The 21591-nt window shown below is 32.9% G+C and overlaps 1 protein-coding gene across 15 annotated transcripts in view; it reads left to right on the top strand.

The window, feature by feature from the left end:
- Window positions 1-21591, top strand: part of CACNA2D3 (calcium voltage-gated channel auxiliary subunit alpha2delta 3) — a 459196-nt gene that overhangs the window by 206983 nt on the left and 230622 nt on the right. For all 15 annotated transcript variants that reach the window (XR_011812447.1, XR_002401918.4, XR_005269052.2 and 12 more), the window contains 2 exons: window positions 7364-7453; window positions 12092-12205. Coding sequence is in view for 12 of the 15 variants with exons in the window: in XM_038185882.2 (XP_038041810.1) it covers window positions 7364-7453; window positions 12092-12205 (204 nt within the window). In the remaining 3 variants the exon portion in view is untranslated. The remainder of the gene's footprint in view (window positions 1-7363; window positions 7454-12091; window positions 12206-21591) is intronic.

Here is a 21591-nt window from a genome sequence, read left to right on the forward strand (position 1 = left end):
CTAAATATGTCTTAGTAATGTAAAATATGTAATATATATTTGAATGTTACCAGACTAATTTATAATTAGGCATTAGCATTAAACAGCTGCTACCTTGAAGTATATCAATTTGATATACATAAATTTAAAAAAGAGTGGGAAATAATTCAGACACTATTCTGTCACTGTCTGCACCTTCTCCACAAATTACAAACATGTGGAACTGCCTATTTTAATACTAGTTTTCTTGAGCCAGGAGATTTTTGTCTTTGAGAAACTCCATGTTACAATTTGCCTACCCCAAAGGAATCAGATGACAATCTGATTTAATGTAACTCCAGATTTAATGTAACAATATTACAATATGCATTCCTTTTTTATATTTTTTATTGTACTATGTATAGGTTGAGGACATTTATCTATAAATGTTTCCAGATGAAATATATCATCTTTTAGATGTTTTAGATGCACATATAGGCATAATAACTCCAAACTAAATGGTGAATTTACTGTTGCATAAATTGGAATGACAAAAATAGACGTTGTGTATAACTTCCAGTGAGCTTTTATTTTTGTATGCAGTTAGCAGAAATTAAATAATCAGAAGAGTGATTCAGCAATGAGTCTGAGTGATATTGCCAATAAATACAAATTTTGCATATTGAATTTTATTTACGCAAATTACTTAAGTATATATTTATCTATCTTCTTATATCCTTGAAAAAGATTGCTGCCTGCATTGCTTAGCTGTAAAAGCAAAACAAAACAAAAAACCACAAATGATGTAATGGTTCACTGAAAGCTATTTGGATTTTTTTTTTTTTAAAGCTGACGAGTCATTATAGACCCCCAAAAATTTAGGCTATCCTTAGACCACTGAAAGTTGCTCTGAACTTTTCTATTGTATCCCTAGTGAACTAATTTAACAATAACTTGTTTTTAATGTCATATATTGAATCTTGAGCACTTTGTTCAACATGGCTTTTCATATCCCATATTTGTTTTTCTGGAAAGAAAAAAAAAGTCTACCAACACAATGCACTAGGGAATGCAGGTTGGATAATCATCACGAACAAGCTAACCTGTGATTGCACTTGCAACGAATATTAAATAACGAGATGCTTAAATGCATTTTACAGGAACAAATACAGATATATCAAGTGTTAGAATGTGTGAGTAAACATCCCCATGACATGTCAGTAAACAGCTCTCTCACTCTTGTACCTCACACATATGACTCCTGATTGTTGTTTGTTTTTTTTACTCATTTCTATGCTGATATAGTTCCTCATCACAAATCTGATAAATCTTTGCCAAGTATGTATCAGGAAAATTTCAAATTATTGCATTCATGGAAGAATATCGGAACTAATATTGTTTGGAGCAAAGACTTGTGCTAAAACCGAAAGAAATCTGAGGAAATGCTGAACTCATTAGCAATGTTTTTCTGTAGGAAGCTCACCCTTGTCAGACAATGGCAAGTATCGTATTTTGCCAGTGTAATTATATAAACTCTGCTGCATGTGTCAGTTGTGGACTGTTCCTTCACTGTTTGTAATTGGTGAAAAATATTTATTCATGTATGCTTAGACGTCAAGTATGGACTAAAAGTTGGTCCTGCAACCCCCTCTAATTTGGGTATTCTTACTGCTGGCAAATGGTATTATTTATGATAATCTCAAAACAGCTAGAAAAAGAGATAGGTATCCCTACAGGGCTCTGGGAATCCCATGTAGCTCATCCTCTTAACAAGAGAAGACACAAAACATTGTTGGTTATAACTGAAATGCTGAAAACTTCATTTAAATGGGAAGTTAAGTATGATACGAGCTGCTAAGGCAGAAGGCCTAAAATAGAGGGGGGGGGGAGGGGGGGAAGAATGTGTAGCTAGGTAAATTGGAATGCAACAAGTGGGAACTTGATGGGGACTTGATTTGTTCAGAAGTGTACAACAGTAAACTCACTACCAATGTACTTCCATCTTGTCAGTGGTATAGAAACGTGATATAAAAAGGACAAGAGGTTTTCAGGTCTTCCAGAAACAAGGATCTGATATGAGTCAGAGCAAGCTGAATTTACGGGGTGATATGTTTCTCTGTGAGGTTTTGGGTTGTGTCCTCCTGCTAAAATCCATTAAAACAGCCTGTGAAGTCTTGTGGATAGTGTGACAGTTAAAAGTTGAGCCAAACATGCCATTATTGTGACTAACTGTCATGATGCTATGGAAAATCTATAAGTGAAATTCTGCAAAGGCTTGCTATGTTGTAAAGAGCTATACTTAATCATGAATGCCAAACATCATGGATTATGTTAGTCAGCAGCTTGTTTCTTCTTTTTTCTTTAGATCTCCTTGTTAGAGCACTTACCTGGCATTTGAGAATTGGAACTTGGTTCTCTGCTTCAGTGTCTTGTTATCGGTTTTCAGACGTGTTTGTTTCCTCAGCTGTCAAGTGAAGAGGGAAATACTTTTTGTTTTCTTTCTTTTTCTTCTTAAGAGTGATAAAAGCTTGAAGATTGTGGAGTATCCTGATATAACCATAAAGAAGGGCAAAAAATTCCCTGATTGTAGCAGAGCCTTCTGCTTTATTAGTATATCGAGGTACTGTTTACTTTCAGGAAGTGATATTTTGTCATCTTGTTGTGACTATAGATATAAGTCAGCTTTTATAAGTAAACCTTGTGAAGCGAGTAGAACAGCCTGTAAGATTTGGTTTTGGAAGACTAAAGATTAAAAAAAATCACACACACACAAAAAAACCCAACAACCCACAGTATATGCTGTTCAATATACTCCCATATTTCATCAAACAGATATATTTGTAACTATAACTAAGAAAAGAACTCATTTCCTGATTCAAGGTCTAGCAAATCTATCTTTTGATTTGTTTCTGACGTAGATGACCATATAAAACAAAGTTTACAAAATTTAGAAAGAAAAGGAGAGAAAACCTTTGCGTGTTGTACATATGGATTATTATTCATTGTTAAGATCTCTGGGATTTCCTGGTTTTGACAGTAGACAGTGTTTATAAACAACTGAGGAGCAGACAAAATGGACAGCATGCAAAAGACAAGACCAAGTGTACACATCACTGATGTTCCTGGCTGAACCCTCCACAGAAGCATGCAAGGATCTTGTCCTGGCTGACACACGAGTGCATTTGTCTCTTCACTCTCTTCAAGTTACATTTTGCAGCCATGTCTAAACGGATTGTAGATACCTCCACAGCTGAACACATCCAAGCTTCTTCATTGTAGTAAGACATGACTTCTCCTGTGTTGAGCCCTATAATTTTGTAATCAGACATCAGGGTCTGATTGTCATAATTGTGTGCCTAATTTGCATTCAGAATTACCAAGATTATGCATGTCAATTAGGTATTCGAGTCCACAATTATATATTGCATGTTATGGTAATTGCTCATGGAAATCAGGCATCCAGTTGCATGTGAATGTTTGTGCACACTGTTGTACCAGATATTCAATTCAAACACCAGGTAATTCAGGTACTAATCTAAAAGGGCTCCAATATGACAGTAAAGTGAAGCTAAGGTGGACCAGTGTTATTGCTTATGCAGTTAGTTACTAAAAGAGCTATTGAAAATGTAAAGATGAAATTAGAAGATGATATAATGGCTTTTTGAATTGCTACAAAATGGATTTCCATTTTATGCTTTGTTTGATTTATGAAAGTTATTGACAGTAAAATTGAGGTGTTTGTTACCTCATTCCAAAATCATCTATTCTTCTTCTTTAAACTGATGATTCGGCAGTTAAAGTCCTGTCCTGACATTTTTTTCAGTAGCAGACGGTTTAAATATGTCTTTCTGTCTTACAGTGCATTTATAAGGAACCAAATTATTAGATGGCAGGTGCAGATGTTGTGTGGGCAAGTTGTTGATTAATTTTACTAGGCACACTAGGTTGAAGCTTTGTAATCCTCATATCAAGGATACAATCCTTTAAAAATGCCTTGTCTTTTCTAATAACAAAACGGGCACTATAGCACAACTGGCAGGAGTGCACTAGTAATTTTTGATTGTTTACTAATAAAAACTTCAGCTAAGTATAGAGTGGACTATCTGAGGATGCTGTTACTTGTGGTGCCTGTAAAAGGAAACATGACTTCTTTTCACACAGATCCAGCTAATGCCACACACCTGGGGCATCTGGTGTGATAAAAGGGAAATGAATGTTAAGTGGCATGTTGTGTGATTTTTTTTCTAGCAGTCATGCAGAGTGTTGAAACTTTCAAACAACTAAGAGAAGATGGAAAACACTTCAAGGATAGAGAATGAAGTCAGTAAAAACACAGAGACTCATTTTAGTCCTTTTGCAGAATCACCTTCTGTAGCATCTGTTCACTCAGAAGCCTGGAGGCAGAAAACAATGATTTGTTAAAAATCACAGTGCATTAAATTGATTTTTAACATTTGTAGCGTTTGTTATATCAAACATGTCACTATTATATTTCAAAAAGTGTTTTTCAGAAAGTGTGTTTTTTATATACAGAGAGAGAGAGCACACTATGGCAAGAGAAAATATTTAATTCTTCTGACAGATCGTGTGAACTGAATTATACACTAGACATTATAGTGTTTATTAGTAATTTTTAGTAATCTGTTTATGCTGTATGTTCATACTCGATAATGTAGATGCTTTGTCATAAACTTTCTACAGTGCTCATTCATGAAATGCTCAGAGATTATATAAACAACTGTGTTTTAGTAGCAAAATAATTCTAGTTTAATTATGAAACAGTAAAATTACTAACAGAAATATGATTTGTAATAGTTATTTATTTTAACATACCTGATTTAAGAAAAGGTATTTCTACTACTAACTTTGGCTTTATCAATTTTCAGAGAACTCTGTTTTGGGGTGAATTAACTGTGTTAGTAGAAGCATCTGTGATGCCTGTAAACTGACCTCAGTCCCATGTGACAAGGAGGCAGACTGTAGGCATAGGGCTGCTCCCACAGCTTGAAAGCTTCTGGTCAATACATAACTTTGATGTTTTGAAATTGGTTTTGGCATCAATGAAACAGTAGTGAACTGCTTGTTTTTGATGTTTAACAGTAATCTACACTGTCTGATTTAAAAAATGTCATCTATATGTAAAACTCATTTTGCTAAGATGTCTCCTGGAGAATTTTCTAAACATGATATATTTCAGTTTCTGAAGAATTCCAATGAACAATTTCTAATCAATGTAAGCTTAAATTTATTTATTTATTTGTTTTTAAAAAGGTGTATTTTCCGAGTTTCTTAAAAGCTTTAATGATTGAAACAGTCTTGTTTGTATACAGCTTGATGGCCACATGCATTGAAGTCAGTGGTCTTTTAATCTGACTGCAGACCAGCTGTGTTTTGAAATAGCTACTTAAAGCATGCTGCTTTGTGCCACTGACAGCTGATGGAGCCCCTGTCTGCGAAACTGCTGTCTTTGCATTGCCAACTTCAATTTCCAGGCCATGTTAGTTCAAGTCAAGAATATGCCCATGTGGCTTGTGATCAGCTTGTACCTAAATTTCAGGGATAATTTGAAATGACAAATGGGCTATAGGATAACAAGATAACAAGAGGTCAGTGTACTCATTGAATATTTGGGTATTTTATATTCTTTTTTTTTTTTTTTTTGTAAAAAAAAAAAAAAAAAACACAACATAGGGCATAATTTAATAGACAGCATTTTAATTCTTAAGCAAATATAATTATTTTGATTTTCTTTTATCAGATATTATAATGCTTTAAGACTACTCAACTGACCAATAGAAAAATTTATTTTTTACTATTCTATTGAGCTTTTTTATCCAATTGTGGAGACTGAATAATAATGCTTCACAAAAGCATTGCTTCCCACCATGGTACTTCCAACTGCATGTCTTTATTTTCTTATTCCAAATTGTTATATTTATAAATTATATTTAAATTTGCAGTCTCTAGTACTGTGCTGATAATGAATAGAATTACTGAAGTTAGCTATGTTTAAATAGGGGGGAAAAAATCATTTTGGCATTTAACCGTGTAAGGGTTTATTTTATCCCTTCTTAATTAGGCAAGCAAGACTGAGCTTTTTGGCTGTTCAAAGCATTGAGCTGCAATAAAGTACATTTACTAGGTCACTATGAATTAATGAACTAATTGTTTTGAAAAAGCAGCTTTTTTTTTTTTTTTTTTTTTTTTAACTGTGACCATAGTGTATGCTTCAAAATTGCCTAGAGGTAGGCTGTAAATTTTCCTCTTTCAACTTCCTGAAATTCAATAATGAAATAGGAAGGAATCTACCACAGCCGTAATATCTTTTAATTTTATTATAAAACATTATAAAGCATTTTATTTCATTATAAAATAAAAAGATATGTTTTCATCAGATAAAATCAGGGGACTGACATATTGTTGATATTTCATTGAGTGTACTTTTATGGCAGCATGGTTCATGATACTGTATTTAATGATGTACTGCTCCTTATAAACCTAAAGGACTCCTTTTCCTCTAAACATCTTATTTTCAAAAAGAAGTGTTGCCATTGTTCTGAAAATGTGTTTAGCTTACATTCTCTAAAAGTTACAATTTAATATACATGTTTTACACAATTTAGAGAAGTCCTATATTTTGGCTAAGTGTTAAGTTGGTATTCAAGTTGTATGAAGTTGTTCAACCTTCTGACCTATCTGGGGAAATAGCATATGATTAGAAATATACGGAAATATAGGATGAATGCTGGCATATAAGCCTCTAAGAATTGCTTGCTATAAAATTTTGCCAATTGTCACAAACAGCAAGTATGGAAATGCATAATTGATGAGTAATTTAAAACTGCAAAAGTTAGGCTTACTACAACATAAAACTGAAGATAATCACATATGTCTAGCAAGCCCTGTCTTCTTGCATAGGTGAGTTTTTAACAATCTAAATATTATTCTGACATTGATAAACTGCACTTAAACTGAAGTGGGGTCTATCATCTTTTGGAGAGAGATCATAACACAAAACAGGATCTCAAGGATAAATTTCAGGATGAATTATTTTTATTAAGTAATATTTCCTGAAAATGGGAAGTTGAAAAATTAGAAGTAATGTAAAAATTAGTATATGTAGTTATGTCCCTAAATAGACAAAAGCAAATGAAAAGAGCTTGAGTCATAACTAGCCAAAACCAAAACAAATCTTATAACATATTTTCATTATTATTTTTTAATGTGTCCTTAGTTTAGTGTGACTTCAAGAGTCAAAAGGATTGACCAGAAATTACTGTGTTTTATGAATGTAATATGCTGTCATTTAAACTGAAGAAATAGGTCTCAAGGAGGAATCATTAATCATTGATATCAATAAATGTGTTGTAACAACAATCTGACAAAACATTCCTGTTTGTTTCAGCATTTCAGGGAACACCTTGACAAGCTTTTTGCAAAAGGAATAGGAATGCTGGACATTGCTTTAAATGAAGCTTTCAACACGCTCAATGAAGTAAGTTAATGCTTTTCAGAGTTTCACTGTTGACACTTTTCCTGCTCTTTAGCAATTACTGTCAATTTTAAGATAAATTAGAACTCACTCCAAAACTGTAGTGAGAGTAAAATATTGTCCATAGAGCAAGGACTGTCTATAAACCTATATCTGGTGAAAGATCAAGCTGACATTTTTATATTTACTAGCATTTTATATTTATAAGTTTTGTTTTGTATGCACACTATGCACATATACATGCCTGTGGTATGTTAAACATAGTTGATTTCAGTAGCTACTGTAGGTGTTAAAACATCAGGGTAACATGCAAATTTCACAGTTTAAATCATTCTTTTTTTTTTTTTTTTTTTTCCCCCACTTTGGAAGGGCTAACATTTTAGGTATTACAGGAATTTGTGTATTTCATAAGCATTTTGAGAATAAATGCTAGGATCAAAAACTGCTCATTGGTTTGACTTCAGACACGATTAACATCTCATAGCTTATATAAATGAAGCTATTTGAACAGTTGTGTATTTGTTTTCTAATACTTTAAGAGGAAGAAATTGGAAAGGTTAGCCTCATCAGCTCAGAGGTATTAAAATTATTTTAACTATTTATCTACCAAAAGGATGAGGTCAACTTTTGATTTCTGATAACATCCTTGTTAATAATGTCTTTGAACACAAATGCAGTCAGTGGAAGATAAACATCATGATCGTGGAGATAATCTAGTGTAGGGCTTCTAGTTTCTCACCCAAATGCCGTATCATTGTAACATTCTTAGTTGTCAAGCAAATTGTACTGGGAAAAAAAATCTGACCTAGTGTATTTGCCTGAAATGATTTTCATTTATTACAAGGTATACATGAGTCTTACTGATTATCATGAGTTTGTTTTTTTTTTTTTGGTAACATATTTCAGAGATATTTTTTGTCATTTCTGGCAAATGTAAAATATATTGTATTGCTTCATATTCCAGTAGAAAATGATTTTAGCAATATTTTGATTCATTCGACTATATATCTTCCTGAGAATTTTGGAAAGAGCAAGAAAAAAGAATAAAAACGTGAACAGTAGCAGTAATGAAAGAGGGTCAGTACGAAGTGGAAAAACAATGAAAATAAAATGCCCATATCAAATATTTCTCATGATATTATGAATGAAAAGCCTAGGTAGTGTGGTAGGACTAAGTCCACTGTTAACAACTTCTGTTAATATCAGTTTAGATTTAAGGTTGTTGTAAAGGAAACAGAGTTCACTTTTTTTTTTTTTTTTTTTTTTAATAACTAATTACAAGCAGCTCTCTTCTCCAGGTTCTCTAAATTAATAAGCACTAGTAAACCTGTAAACTGCTATATCACAAAGCTGCAGCAAAGCTTGTTAAGCAAGACATATGTAGCAAATGCCATTGTAAATTCCAAATATGTCAAAGGCCAGAGAAAATTCTAAGGAGGAAACTGTGAGGTATTCCGGTTAGCCTCAAGACTAAGGAAAAAAGGAGAAATGGTTCAAAAAGTACATTACTTTTATTAATGTCTAAGTGCCAAGATTCCCAAGGTGAAATACTAGCAATCAGTGATCAATGAGTCCTAACGAAATCTTAAACTATTATCCCAGGACTTTCCCATTCCAAGAGCTGGAATATTAGCTGTAAAGTTCCTTTAAATGATTCTACATACAATTCCCAGTAAGCAAGATAATGAAAATTGCTTTCTGTTGATTCATTTAGAATGCTCCATCTTACCCAAGGTTTGTTCTTTTTAATAGAAAGGCAAATCCTTGTTCTTTTCATTTTGTTGATAACCTCTCAACTGCATTAATGAGTCAAATCTACTAAACTTTTCCAACAGGAACAGCTCCTGCTATGTGCCTGGATGCTACAAGCTTGCTTGCATCATTAGCATAGTAGAGTAGCTTTCTTTTAAATTTACTATTAGCAAATTAAGATACAAATGAAAATGCGTTGGCATTTCTCCAAAAGCTTTTCCTTTATTTGAAATGGCTGGTAGATGAATGAAAACAAAAATCACTTGGACTTTTAATGGTTAAGAGTAACCATTGAGATAGTCTTTACAAGATATATTGCTTATAGTTTTTCAATGAAGATTATTGAAAGGCTTTTAAAAGTTTTTCCAGTGAGGGTGTGTGTGAGGGGGTGGGAGTGGGAAATTGCAATGTAGTTCAAACACAAAACAGTTATTTGATGCCAAATTACTGGATTGAAATGTATGGACTATGTTTTCTAGATGATCAGTTATGATGAGAATGTAGTTCCATGCATATTTAGGCATTCTTGTTGGACTACAGATAGAGACTAATCTCTTCTGAGATGGTTATCATGGTGACAGTCCAGCTGGTGTTAGTTAATATTGTGTAATGTTAATACTAGTGATGGACATGTCCAAGTAATCCTCTATATTTCTAACAACAGCTTGTTCTTGACAGAGATTCACACTTCATATCCAATAAAACATGATGGATCATGCTTACATGTATGCTCAGATCTCTTAAAGTTGGGAAAATGACTGTTCCAATTTAGACGATAATAAGGGATATAAGTTCAAGCATTCTTGCATGTATACTTCCAGAATACACAGCATAAAAATATTTGTTTATTATATACAGGCATATCAAAAAGTCTCTGAGAGTTTCTATTATTCAGCCTAGGCCAGAAATAAAAGCTATCCTTAAAACAATACAGCTAACCATTTTCTACTGTGTGTACAGCGTGTGACCTTTATGCGCCAGAAATTGGTTCTTGTGAATTACAGTTTAGTTAAAGATTTCTAGTGTACATTTAAAAGAAATAAATAAAAAATGCAATGCAGGTGGGGGAAGGTGCATGTATGGAGGAAGAAAAGGGTGAAAAATAAAAAGCTTTATCATAGATAGTGGAGGAAGAAAAAGTAAAGGAAAAATAAAAAAGCTTTCTCTTAGATAGTCATGTTAAGATTCTAGCTGGGTTTTTAGAATGGATCAGGGGTTACAGTAATTAAACTCAGATAATTTTGTCTTGCTATTACCTGCATTTCAAATTTGCTATTTGCCTAGGTTGTTAAGACCTGAGGATGTTGATACTGTTCTTTGAAAAGCATGTTTAAAATCCACTTTCACATTCTTTTCAACCGTTGATTTATGCAGTATTCATTAGTTGCTGTAAGAACATAGAAGTGCTTGGTACAGTACTTAGCCACCAACTATGTCACATGATGACTGCAATTATCTCTTTTGGTGACAAATGTGGTCTTTGCAGTGATTACCTTTAAAAAAAAAAAAAAAAGAAATCATAGCCAATTAAATAAAATTTTGTGACATTTCAAAGACTGTTAATCACAACCAAATGCTCTAAATGTCAGGATGCATTGAAATTTTTGCTGCTAACTGATGAATCATTGAGTTAATTGTAGTTCATCATAAGTCCCTTGTCATTGTTATTATTATGGAAAACACTTTCATCACTCTTGCTATTCAATAAAATTAAAGATCTGGACAAATATGAGAAGATATTACTCATCAAAGCATTCAAATTTAATCTCATTCTTCAAAATATTCAAACAGATAACCATGTAGAATAGTACGGATGCATACAGATTAATGTTTTATACTAAATATGTGAAGGCACTCACTCTTAATTAATTTCCCTTTTACTATAACTTGCTTCTTTCAAAGTGTGTTGTCCATATGAAGACTAGAGAAGGGCTTTATCAGGAACAGCCTTGTCTCTGGTCCTTCAGACCTCCACCAGTCAGGGAGGACAAGAGGTAATGACTTGGAAATAAATTGTAAACTTTTCCATTTTGTTGCTAATGCTAGATGTTTCAACCAGGTTCCTTAAATATATGTAAAATAACAAATAAGAACCTATTCTGGAATAAGAATATATTAGAGAAAAATAGATTTAGACTACTACTCATATTCTGTTGCCAACTACAGAATCAAGAGATCAAAACTTATGTTATAGCTCAGCCCAACTATGACTGGTTCTTTGACCAGGAGAAAATCCTCAGTGCAGTGATGAAACATTCCTTGCATTCTCCAGATATGTTGATTTTTGTCTAAGTACCTGTGCTCTAGTACCATTCTTCAGCAACTTTAATTCATTTTGCAGAATATGGGAGGCTTGGTCCTCTCAGAATAACATTTTATGAAAAATAATGTATGGAATGCAATCATGAGTGAATACAAATGCCATATGAATAGTTTTATGTCTCTAACTGGTGTATCCTCTGTAATTCACAGTAAAAATATCAATCATTCATTGCTACTTCATTTTTTGTAGATTGTACTTTTAAAATTATATCAGAACAGACCATATGTGTATGAATCAGTACATATCATTTATCTAAAATGGAAAAAGTACAGTTTCCTTTCTTTTCTACTTAGACTTTTAATTTGAGGAGGTACTATATTTATCTATGTTTTAGTGTATTTTAAAAGCTGATAAAATGGGCATAGATAATAAATCCTTGATCTGTTACACAATTCAAGTTATAATTCAGTTTGAATGTATCTATAATAAAATGCTTTCAACCTGAGAGTTTTCCACCTCTTTCTCAGCATGCTAGAGATTTGACAGTATCTGTGTTTATCCAGTGGGATGCTATATACTTTCAGCTAGTAGGAATGTTGTACCAAAATTAATGTTTCCTTTCACAGTTCAACCACACAGGACAAGGAAGTATTTGCAGCCAAGCCATAATGTTGATAACTGATGGAGCTGTGGACACATATGATACCATTTTTGCGAAATATAATTGGCCAGACAGAAAAGTAAGTACGATACCACCATTTTTTAAAGGAAAACCCAAAGCTTCTTGTGCAATATAAAGTCTATGTGTACTAAAAATCAGTTACAATCTTTCTAATGATCTAAAAATATTTTTTGATAACTGGATGTTTCACTAATGACTAAAAATAATGTGATACATGATGTTGCTTGAGGACAGAGGTGGCCTTTTACTGTAGTACTGAACTTAGGATAATAAGACATTAAGGATCTATAATATACATGGATAAGTATTTATCTCCAGGGTATATTTTTGACCATTATATAATGCTTCCCATGTGGGACATCATTAAAAATAAAAACCTTTTTCTTCTTTATCTGAAAATATTAATTAATAATTCAGTGCTTTTTGAAGCTAGAGAGGGGTTTGTACTCTATTGTGGATTGTGAATAGTTTACCATGACTGGAGAAGGAGCAGATGTAGAACTAAGCATTTTTAACTCTGATAGGGTGAGGCAGTTGGTGAAGTTTTATTAAAGCTATATTTGATTCTATCAATTTGTATAAAGAATTTTGCACAGAATTTAATTACCTTGTTGTGAAACGTAGATATTGTATAGCAATGCAAAAATGCCTTGAATTTTCCTGATGATAAATCTCCAGTGGTCCTTTTGTTTGAAAGTGAAATAATTTCTATTTATGCTTTAATATCTTCTGATAAAATAATTTTTGGATTATTTATGTTTTTTTGTTTGTTTGTTTTAGCTTGAGATGGTGCCATGTTATATGCCTGTGGAAGGAGTAATAATGCTGTTCTAAGTGCAGTTTGAGGAAGTAATGTGTGCCATGTGAGATTTCAGTGGGAAAAAGTACTAGTTTTTTAGTCTTGCTTATTATTCTTTCTTATTCTATGTTTACTCTTCAAAATGTGTTATTCTTCAGGGGGTACAGCTTTAATTGATTTTATTGTTGTTGTTGAGTAATTAGGCTTTCGGAAACTTAGGGCTTTATAATATATATTTGTTAGGTGTTTCCAGAATTATTTGGTAATATCAGTGACATACTTGGACTGTGGCTTGTTTTCCATCTGTTTTAGTATTCAAAAAATACTAAATTAACACTTCTCAGACCACTGCTATAGGAAATTATGTATAAATATAATTTGTATATGCAAAAATCTGTAAACTACTCAAAACAAAACAAAAAATGGAGAAAAGTTTGCCTATGTTGTCTATAAACATTTGTGTCTCAATAAGCAGGTATTAAAATACTTTCATGTTCAGGTTATAGTTATCTTGTTTATCTCAAAAAACATTCAGAAAGAAATGTGAATACAAAGGACAGTTCAAAGTAGGATTTAAGAGCTGTAAGACTGTTACTACCAGGCATTTGTACAAACTCATCCACCTGATTAAGGAGTTGCTCACATTTACTTAGAAGAAAGACGTAACATATAACTGCCTGATAAAAAAAGGCTGTATCTGAGATAATAATTAGCATAACTATTGCAATGAGCAGTAGGACAAAGAACTTGCTAGAGATTCTTTCATCTGTGGAGACCTAGCATGAAGGATTCTACCTTGTTTAGCAAGGACATGTTTAGGGAGCAGCTTTTACTTCATATATGTTATTCTATGCAATTCTTATAAAATATTTAATATATTATGCAGTTTTCAAAACTGTATATTAGGAAATGCAAAAAAAAATTCAAATCAATTTATTATCTTTTACGTCTTTCATACTTAAGTATTTCAGGCTAAAATATTCCTGTGTGCATGCTTGAATGCATTGGTTTTCAGTCTTTGTTGGCTTTGTTGTTTTAGAAAGGAAGAATTTTTGACAATGCAGTATCATAAACATTCTTAATGATAGTGTGCCTAAAAATTATCCATGCAGTGCACTTCACAATCCTCTGTTTTTGCAGTGCACCATTTTTATATGACATTCTCTCCAAAGCCATTTCAAATATTTATAAAGCATACCCCTGAAATGCTTACTGCTTTTTCTCTTCAGCAATTTTGTTCTCCATTCTACCTTACTTTGCCATCATTCTTATCATTTATGTTTTTCCTGTCACTTTGATACTCTGGTGGACAGTGATGGACAGAGTAATAGCTCTAATTCAGTTAAGTTCTTAAGTTTCTGTGTACCTCAATTACCCTGTCAGCAAAGTACCCATTTCAGTTATCTAATCTTAGATAATATTAAATAAGTCGTCACTAGTTGCAGAAGAAATGTCTTCTCTTATAGAAATGAACAAATTCTATAAACAAAATTCTTCATATAGATGTGAAGGTTTTGCCAGTTTGTCAGTGGCAATCTCTAAAAGTGGGAAGTGAAAACATAGTCACCACATAAATAGAAATTAATATTTTGTTCTTTTCCAAGACACATCTTTCCAAAAGTCATTGCATGTCATTGCAGATGTATCCTGTCTGACAACCAATAAAAAGCAGCTTATTTTTTGATAATGTATTAGTGATAATATATTAAATAAAAATTGTGTTGTAATAGTTTGAATAAAGTGGCTCCACATAAATTCCAAAAGTAGCCTAATTTAAGTGATTGTTCTTATTTTGAGTTATCAGCCTGAATTTGTGTAAGAGCTAAAGAATTATGTTATTGAATGGCTATTCAGAATTATCTATGGGACTGTTTCCTGGAAAGAAGAAACATTTTCATTCTTCATTTTGTGAGCCTCTATCTCCCCCATACTAGTCTAATTATGTATATATTTCAGTAGGTACTGTATTCTAAGCATGAAAGGAGGTGTGTTTTTTTTTTTTTTCTTTTTTTTTGAGAGGAAGGGGGCAGGGAGGGAGACAAGAGAAGATACTGTCCCTTCAGGTTTGATCCCAGAAAGTACATAGTAATTGTCTTTTCTTAAACAACTCAATCCTAATTCCGTTGTATTGGAAAATTTCAGAAAGATTAATCAAGCAAATCTTGATGAAATGCTCTAGCACGTTATGATGAAATCAGAGATATTATCAAATCTTACCAACTGAACATAAATAAATGTGGTATTGAAAGAAACTACTTAAATAATATTTAACATATTTTGACATTGTTTTCCTTTGCAATATCACAGCTTACTAAAAACAGTCTTGCTATTATTACAATCTAATAAATCCTTTTGTATTAGTATGAGAAATGCCTTAAAAACCTTAGTGATATTAGAACCTCAAAATTAGCTGGATTTAGATTTGATTTCATAATATGCTGCATTTGCAGGTTGTAATTGTGAGGCTTTAATGTATACTTTCATAGGATTAATGTTTATTGTGCATTTAGTTATACACAATTATGTTCTCTTATAATACTTAAAAGTCATTACTGTTGCCTACTTGTCATGTGGTCACTGAAGATCTTTATTTCAATTCACATTACATTTTTATTTTATATTTTAACTAAAAATATGTTTAGTGATTTTAAAGAAGACCAACAAATCTATTGGCTTCAACTGCTGTATATGAAATGAATCTGAGTTTTTGCTATGCATAAAATTCCCCAAACATTTAGATTCTGCCAGAGGATGGGAAAAAATGCTTTCCTTACCCTCCAAAAAAAGGAAGATGAAAACACAACCTATATTCGTTTGCTTTAACTTAAAACAATCCTAAAGACAAACATGAAATCAACGTGTAGCCTGTTTTTTCCCATCAACAAGATGGGCAGCTGTATTTTGGCACTGCAACATTTTATTTTATTTTTTTTTGTCTGCTCTTCTCACTGCTACAAAGCATTCTGCAGTTTTTTAACCAAGTCTCTGTAGCTTAGGAACCTACTGATGTTGGCAACATGGAACATTAGTAGAGAAAATTGAATGTCTTGACTGCAGTGTTGTCTGGATGTTATTAAATTGCTTTTTTTTTTTTTTTTTTTTCTAAAAAGACTGAAGTACTTTAAAGGAGGATGTTATTACTGTTACACAAACCGTATGTTTTATTATTGGTTATCTCAAGAACAAAAGAAAATCCAGACACTTTATAGGTCTTTTAAGCTATGGCATAACTTACTTTAATTAGCTGGTTTTAGGTTCTCTTGCAGTATGATGAAAGACTGGTTATGAGATTAAAGAAAAGTTCTTGATCTGGGGTTAAGGAGAAGCAACTCCTCAAAGAAATGATATAATCGTAGTTTCCTTCCCCATCTGCAATTTTTCTGGGAAAAAAAAATAAGTTTTTAGATTTTTTTTCTGCATTATTACTTCTTTCTTTTAAAGAGAAGAGTCGGAACTACTATAATGCTCCCTGTGTATTAGTCACTTCTATTTCTGCTTGTATTTAACATGACACTTCTAGAATTTAAGAGTTCTTTTCTAGGCTAATATCAGTTTAATTTGTCATCAATAAACTTTTTCTGCAGTGTTTAAAACCAAAAAGTGGAGAGGTGTTTTTTGTGAAGACAAGGATAATTGAATCTTATCCTCAGGGTGTATGTGGATTGCCAGAAGAAGGATTACTGCCTCTCATATGGAGTTACATGGTTGGCTAGAATTATATAGTGACTAATGCTTTCTGAATGTTTTAAGAATTTTAGTTGAGATGATCATTTATACACAGTGTAAATATATATCCTGAGTGCCATTACGCTGTTAATGTTTGACATATAATCAGGAATAGATACAAAATAAACCCGGAGTCTTATAGAAAGCTAATGAACAATGGACAGCCAAAACAGAGAATAATCAACAATCTGAAATAGATTGTCCAAAGTATTTTTCAGGAATTCATGAATATCAATGACAGAAAAATCATAGCTTTTGCTTGGAGGAGAAAAAAAAAAAAAAAAAAAAAAGGTTAATTTTTACGTAGTGCATTGTGGAGACATAAAGAAAGACTTCCAAAATTTAAGATATGTGTACATAAGACATGCCTAGATGACTGCAAGTAATCAGTATTTGAATCTGGCATAAGCTCCAAATCACTGAAATATGTGGCTGAAAGCCATTATTAACAAGACAGACCAAACTATTGTAAGTAAATCTCATAAAAAGAACTTGATAACTTATGGATTCTGTTTACTAGTTCAACAAATGAATATAATAAAACATGATGATATTTAAAGCAGTCTAAGGTCTTGATTTTTATTTTATTTTTTTGTGAAGTAATTATGTCAGAAGCAAGACAGTTAAAGTAGGCATAGTAATTGTACAAATATGCCATTTTATTCTGTGGACTATGTCTATGACAGATTTTTGGGGTGAAGAATTATATCATCCACTTAAGGAAATAGTGAGATGTCTTATTTCTTGAAGGTCTTCAACAGCATGATAAAAACTGTATTTTAGTTCATGCGGTTAAAGTCAACAATGGTGCAATTATACTGAAAGCCAGGATACAGTTCATACTATGCTTGTTTTAAATTACTTCTCTTTATAATGTATGCATCTTCTCACTTAAACATAGCCAGCTGAAAAGAGATATTGGAGTCTGGTTCAGAGCTGTTCTGTTTTATACAGGTATCTACAGTCTTTGTAAAATGTAAAGAGTGTATGGAGTTAATTGTGTGTAATCCTTCAGCAAGGAAGTCATCATAGTTGCATTTAAAACCCTTTTGTTTGCATTTGATAATAAAGAGATAACAGCGTTCCAATCAATTCATTTGGGTTAATAAATAAAAAGTACAGGTAGTAGGAAACCAAAGATGAAGCTGGACTGAATCTTTTCCTATGTAACTTGTTTGAAAGTTTGGCTTCTGGTGATATTTGAAATTATCAGTCTGTATTCAAAGTTACATTTCCTTGGTATAAAAGGATGGTGAAAGAAAAGCTAGGGTTATGCTCAGTCATCTGCTTCTCACCTACAGCCTGCAATAATGATACAGCAGATCTATAAACATGCTTCCTTTATAGATACTTTGTTCTGTGTAGCATAAGAATATTAAGTGAAAACTTCCGTGTGTTCACTGCATGTGCAGACAAAGAAGAGTGAAAACTTAGTAGTCTGGAGTACATTTTTGAAGGCTGTCCTTATGATGTTTTATGTTTCCTTTATAGCCTTTATTAAATGGCATTATAGATTATAACATTTAAAATTTTATTCCTTTGTAGAATGCAAGATTAATTCAGAATCAAACAATATTATATAGTGGGCAAGCATCAATAGGATTTAAGGTATTTTTATGTCTAACAAGAATATTTATAGTTACATGTGGTAATACCAGTAGCAAAGGCAGTGCAATGGTGAGGCTTAAATAAAAAAAAAATGGTATATCTTCTCCTAACCAATTTGTCGGATATGTTGTTAGTCTGGTGAGGTAAGACTATATCAGTAGCCTCTGAGTAATTGCTAATTACTCTGGAAAACTATAGACCAACATAAAGAAAAAAAATGTTTTCAAACATTTTCATCTGGATGACGAATATATTTCTACCTAGTCTATAGGATCCATTCTTAGTTCATTCCTGGATCACTTTTCTTTTAATGACATCCTCATATACTTTTATTTTATATAACTCATACTGAATTAAAATAAACCATGTTGTTTTGGTACATACCAAGGGTATACGTGAACTTATGCTGGATATTTACATTAAGTTAAGAAGGTTGGTAAATTGCATGTTTAAATATCAAATCTCAAGAGATGTTTGGAAAGGGAATGTTAAAAAGAGAGGAAGTTTGGTATAGTATTTTCTTGCTGGCATCTCATTACATATAGTAAATGGTATTTCTTGCTCATTTTGCTCTCAGAGGCCGAATTCTGCTGGTTTGGAAGTATAACAGACAGTGTTTATATATGATATTATTATTCATACATACCATTTTCCCAGAGTACCTCTGTTATCCTTTGTGGTGTCTGGCTATAGAACAATCCCGCAATACATGCGCGTATATCAAGATGGTACAGCAGATTCATTACATGCAGGGGTTCATATATGTGTAGTTTAGTATTCATTTCAGCAAAGCACTTACATATGTGAATTATTACATCTCAGCTAACCAAAGCAATAGATTCAGGCATACATTAAAGTGCTTTACTGAATTAAGAACTAAACAAGTTATCCAAACAATCCTGTCTTTAGAACTCTGTTGTGGGTCTGCTGATCCTTTTGAGTGGTTGAATCTTGAACTATGTTAGTGGTTCTGCATTTTACAGAATACCCATTGAGAGCATATTTTGTTTATCTCACTTTATTTATACCTACTTTATCCAAACTGGCATAACAGAATTACCTACAGCCTGACTTCTGAAGGATGTGGTTGTCTCAATACACTTAACTTTTCTGTCCTGTTTCCATGTCCAGACATCTGCTGCAAAACTGGTAAAAAAACCATTCTTCTCTATGAAGTTCCAAATACAATCATCTCGTAATCCTTTCTACTCTCCCTACTGTAATTGTCTCTGTGCAAAACTGACAGTTTTGCACATCTGAATAAGTATGTTCTGTTTCTGTGGGATAACACTTGTGCATTCACCTCTCAAGACTTAAGCTCAGTCACAGAGGTTGCTCCTTGTGTGATGTTGAAATGTTTTTAAGAGGATTTTAACATTTGAGTTTAGTGCATTGTTAGATATCCTAGAAAGCAGAAAGTTCTTATTCCACAATCGTACTTCGTTAGACATCAGTGTCTTGCAAAGGCATGTAGGCTTTTGGGTCATTTGGGACTAGTTATTGAAGGCTTTAAAATGTGTTGCAGTAGTAAAGTGTGTATCTCAACAGTTGCTGTTCAGCGTTTCATTGTAAAAATAGAAGCAGCTATAAATTACTGTGTACAAATTGGTCTTTTACTTCTGTCTTTCCTGGACAAGACAAAAGCCAATAAGGGTTTGTTTTTGTGGAGAATTGTGTGTCTTGCAAACGTGAGTCTTGAAGTCTGTTTCCACATCTCTAATACTTCAATAGGATCTGGAAGTATTCAGCACCTTCTAGTAACATTTATATTCACTTCAGCTTTTTAAAAACAAATACAACAAATTATCATTGTTTGAGGAAAAATACCATCACAAACAAACACCATCAGAAATGACAGCTGTCTGTTGTTAGGTAGCCTGAAAGAAAATTTGGGAGTGTGTATGAATGTAGGTGAGAGACATATCCACTAGACAAGGTCCTGTCATTTCTATTGGTAAGCACAAAATGTGATGGAATTGTGAAATACAGTAGTTATTCCCAGAATTCTGAATCATGTGGTTCTGTTTTCCAGCCTCTGACAAAGCAGTATGTTTTATTTTTGAATAATGGCAAACGTAGCATCAGTAATGATCTCTCTTCGTGGGTTTTGGTTGATTTAATAATATGAGATATTAATAAAACCATGAAGAATATTTACTAAACATGGAATATAAAGGCAGAAGATAAAATAATATTCTACTTTTAATTAATTCTTTATATTTCAGTCACTTTGGATCAGTCTGAATCTGCGTTTCCTAGAAATAAGCTATATGTTTGATACATCAAGTGGAAAGCTGTGTGCAGGTTTCCAACTCAAGAATGTCCTTTCTTGTTCTAGATTTTTTGTTCCCTGAATATTAAGTGAACTTGTAAGAAGAAATATGTGCAACATATTGTAAACTATGGAAGCCCATCTGAAATTTAATTTGTTATTTTTTTTAGATCCATATGCCCAGGAGGCCTTCCAAGAGTAAAAAATTGAGCCAAAAAATATTAGAGATAATAGAAATAAAGAGATAATAGAAATAATATGGGAGGGAAAGAAGTATAAGAAAGTAAACAAAATAGGAATCAAAAGGGAATTTCTCACTGTTCTAGAAAAATTTCCTGCCTGCTGGAAAAACGTCTTCCATGGGCTTGCATGGAAGGCTGCAGAGTGATGAATTATTACATGCAAACCTGGTAGAAGGGTGTTGCCAAGCTGTGGACTGATGTTGCCACTGAATATAATTTTCAGCAAACATTATAAAACTTAAGGCTGCAGCTGACCTCCCCATTACAATGTGCTTTATATTCCCAGACACATGAAATGCTACTCATCATACAATGCTGGGTTGTATGTTAGTTGCAGCATGTCACTTATTCAGGGTTCCTATCTGACTCTTTCAAGGTGCTTACCCTCCACTCCTCTTTCCCCCTCCTCCTCCGCTTCCCCTCTCCCCCCCCCCCCCCTTCCCCCCGAAAAAAAAGTCATGCTTGAACAGCTTGAAAATGGCTTCATAGCAGTTGCTTTGCAGAAGGTGTGGAGTTTTCAATTCTCTTTTTCCAAATGAATGGAAAAATCCCTAGGTAGTTCATCTACTCTATTAACTTAATCTCCAAAAATGAAATTAACTGAGCATCCATTTAATAGTTTTGCTCTTACTGTGAAAAATGAATAGCTAAATTTTCTACAAAAGGAGAGTTTTGTCTAAATACTGCTTAGTGAAACATCTGTGGTAGAGATGGGTGAAAACTAAACATTTGCTTTGGCCAAATTTGCACAAATTTAAGGGTTTAATTTTCATCAAATATTCATGCTATCAAGTTTT

This window comes from Anas platyrhynchos, chromosome 13 (assembly GCF_047663525.1).
Source record: "Anas platyrhynchos isolate ZD024472 breed Pekin duck chromosome 13, IASCAAS_PekinDuck_T2T, whole genome shotgun sequence".
Classification (NCBI taxonomy): Eukaryota; Metazoa; Chordata; class Aves; order Anseriformes; family Anatidae; genus Anas; species Anas platyrhynchos.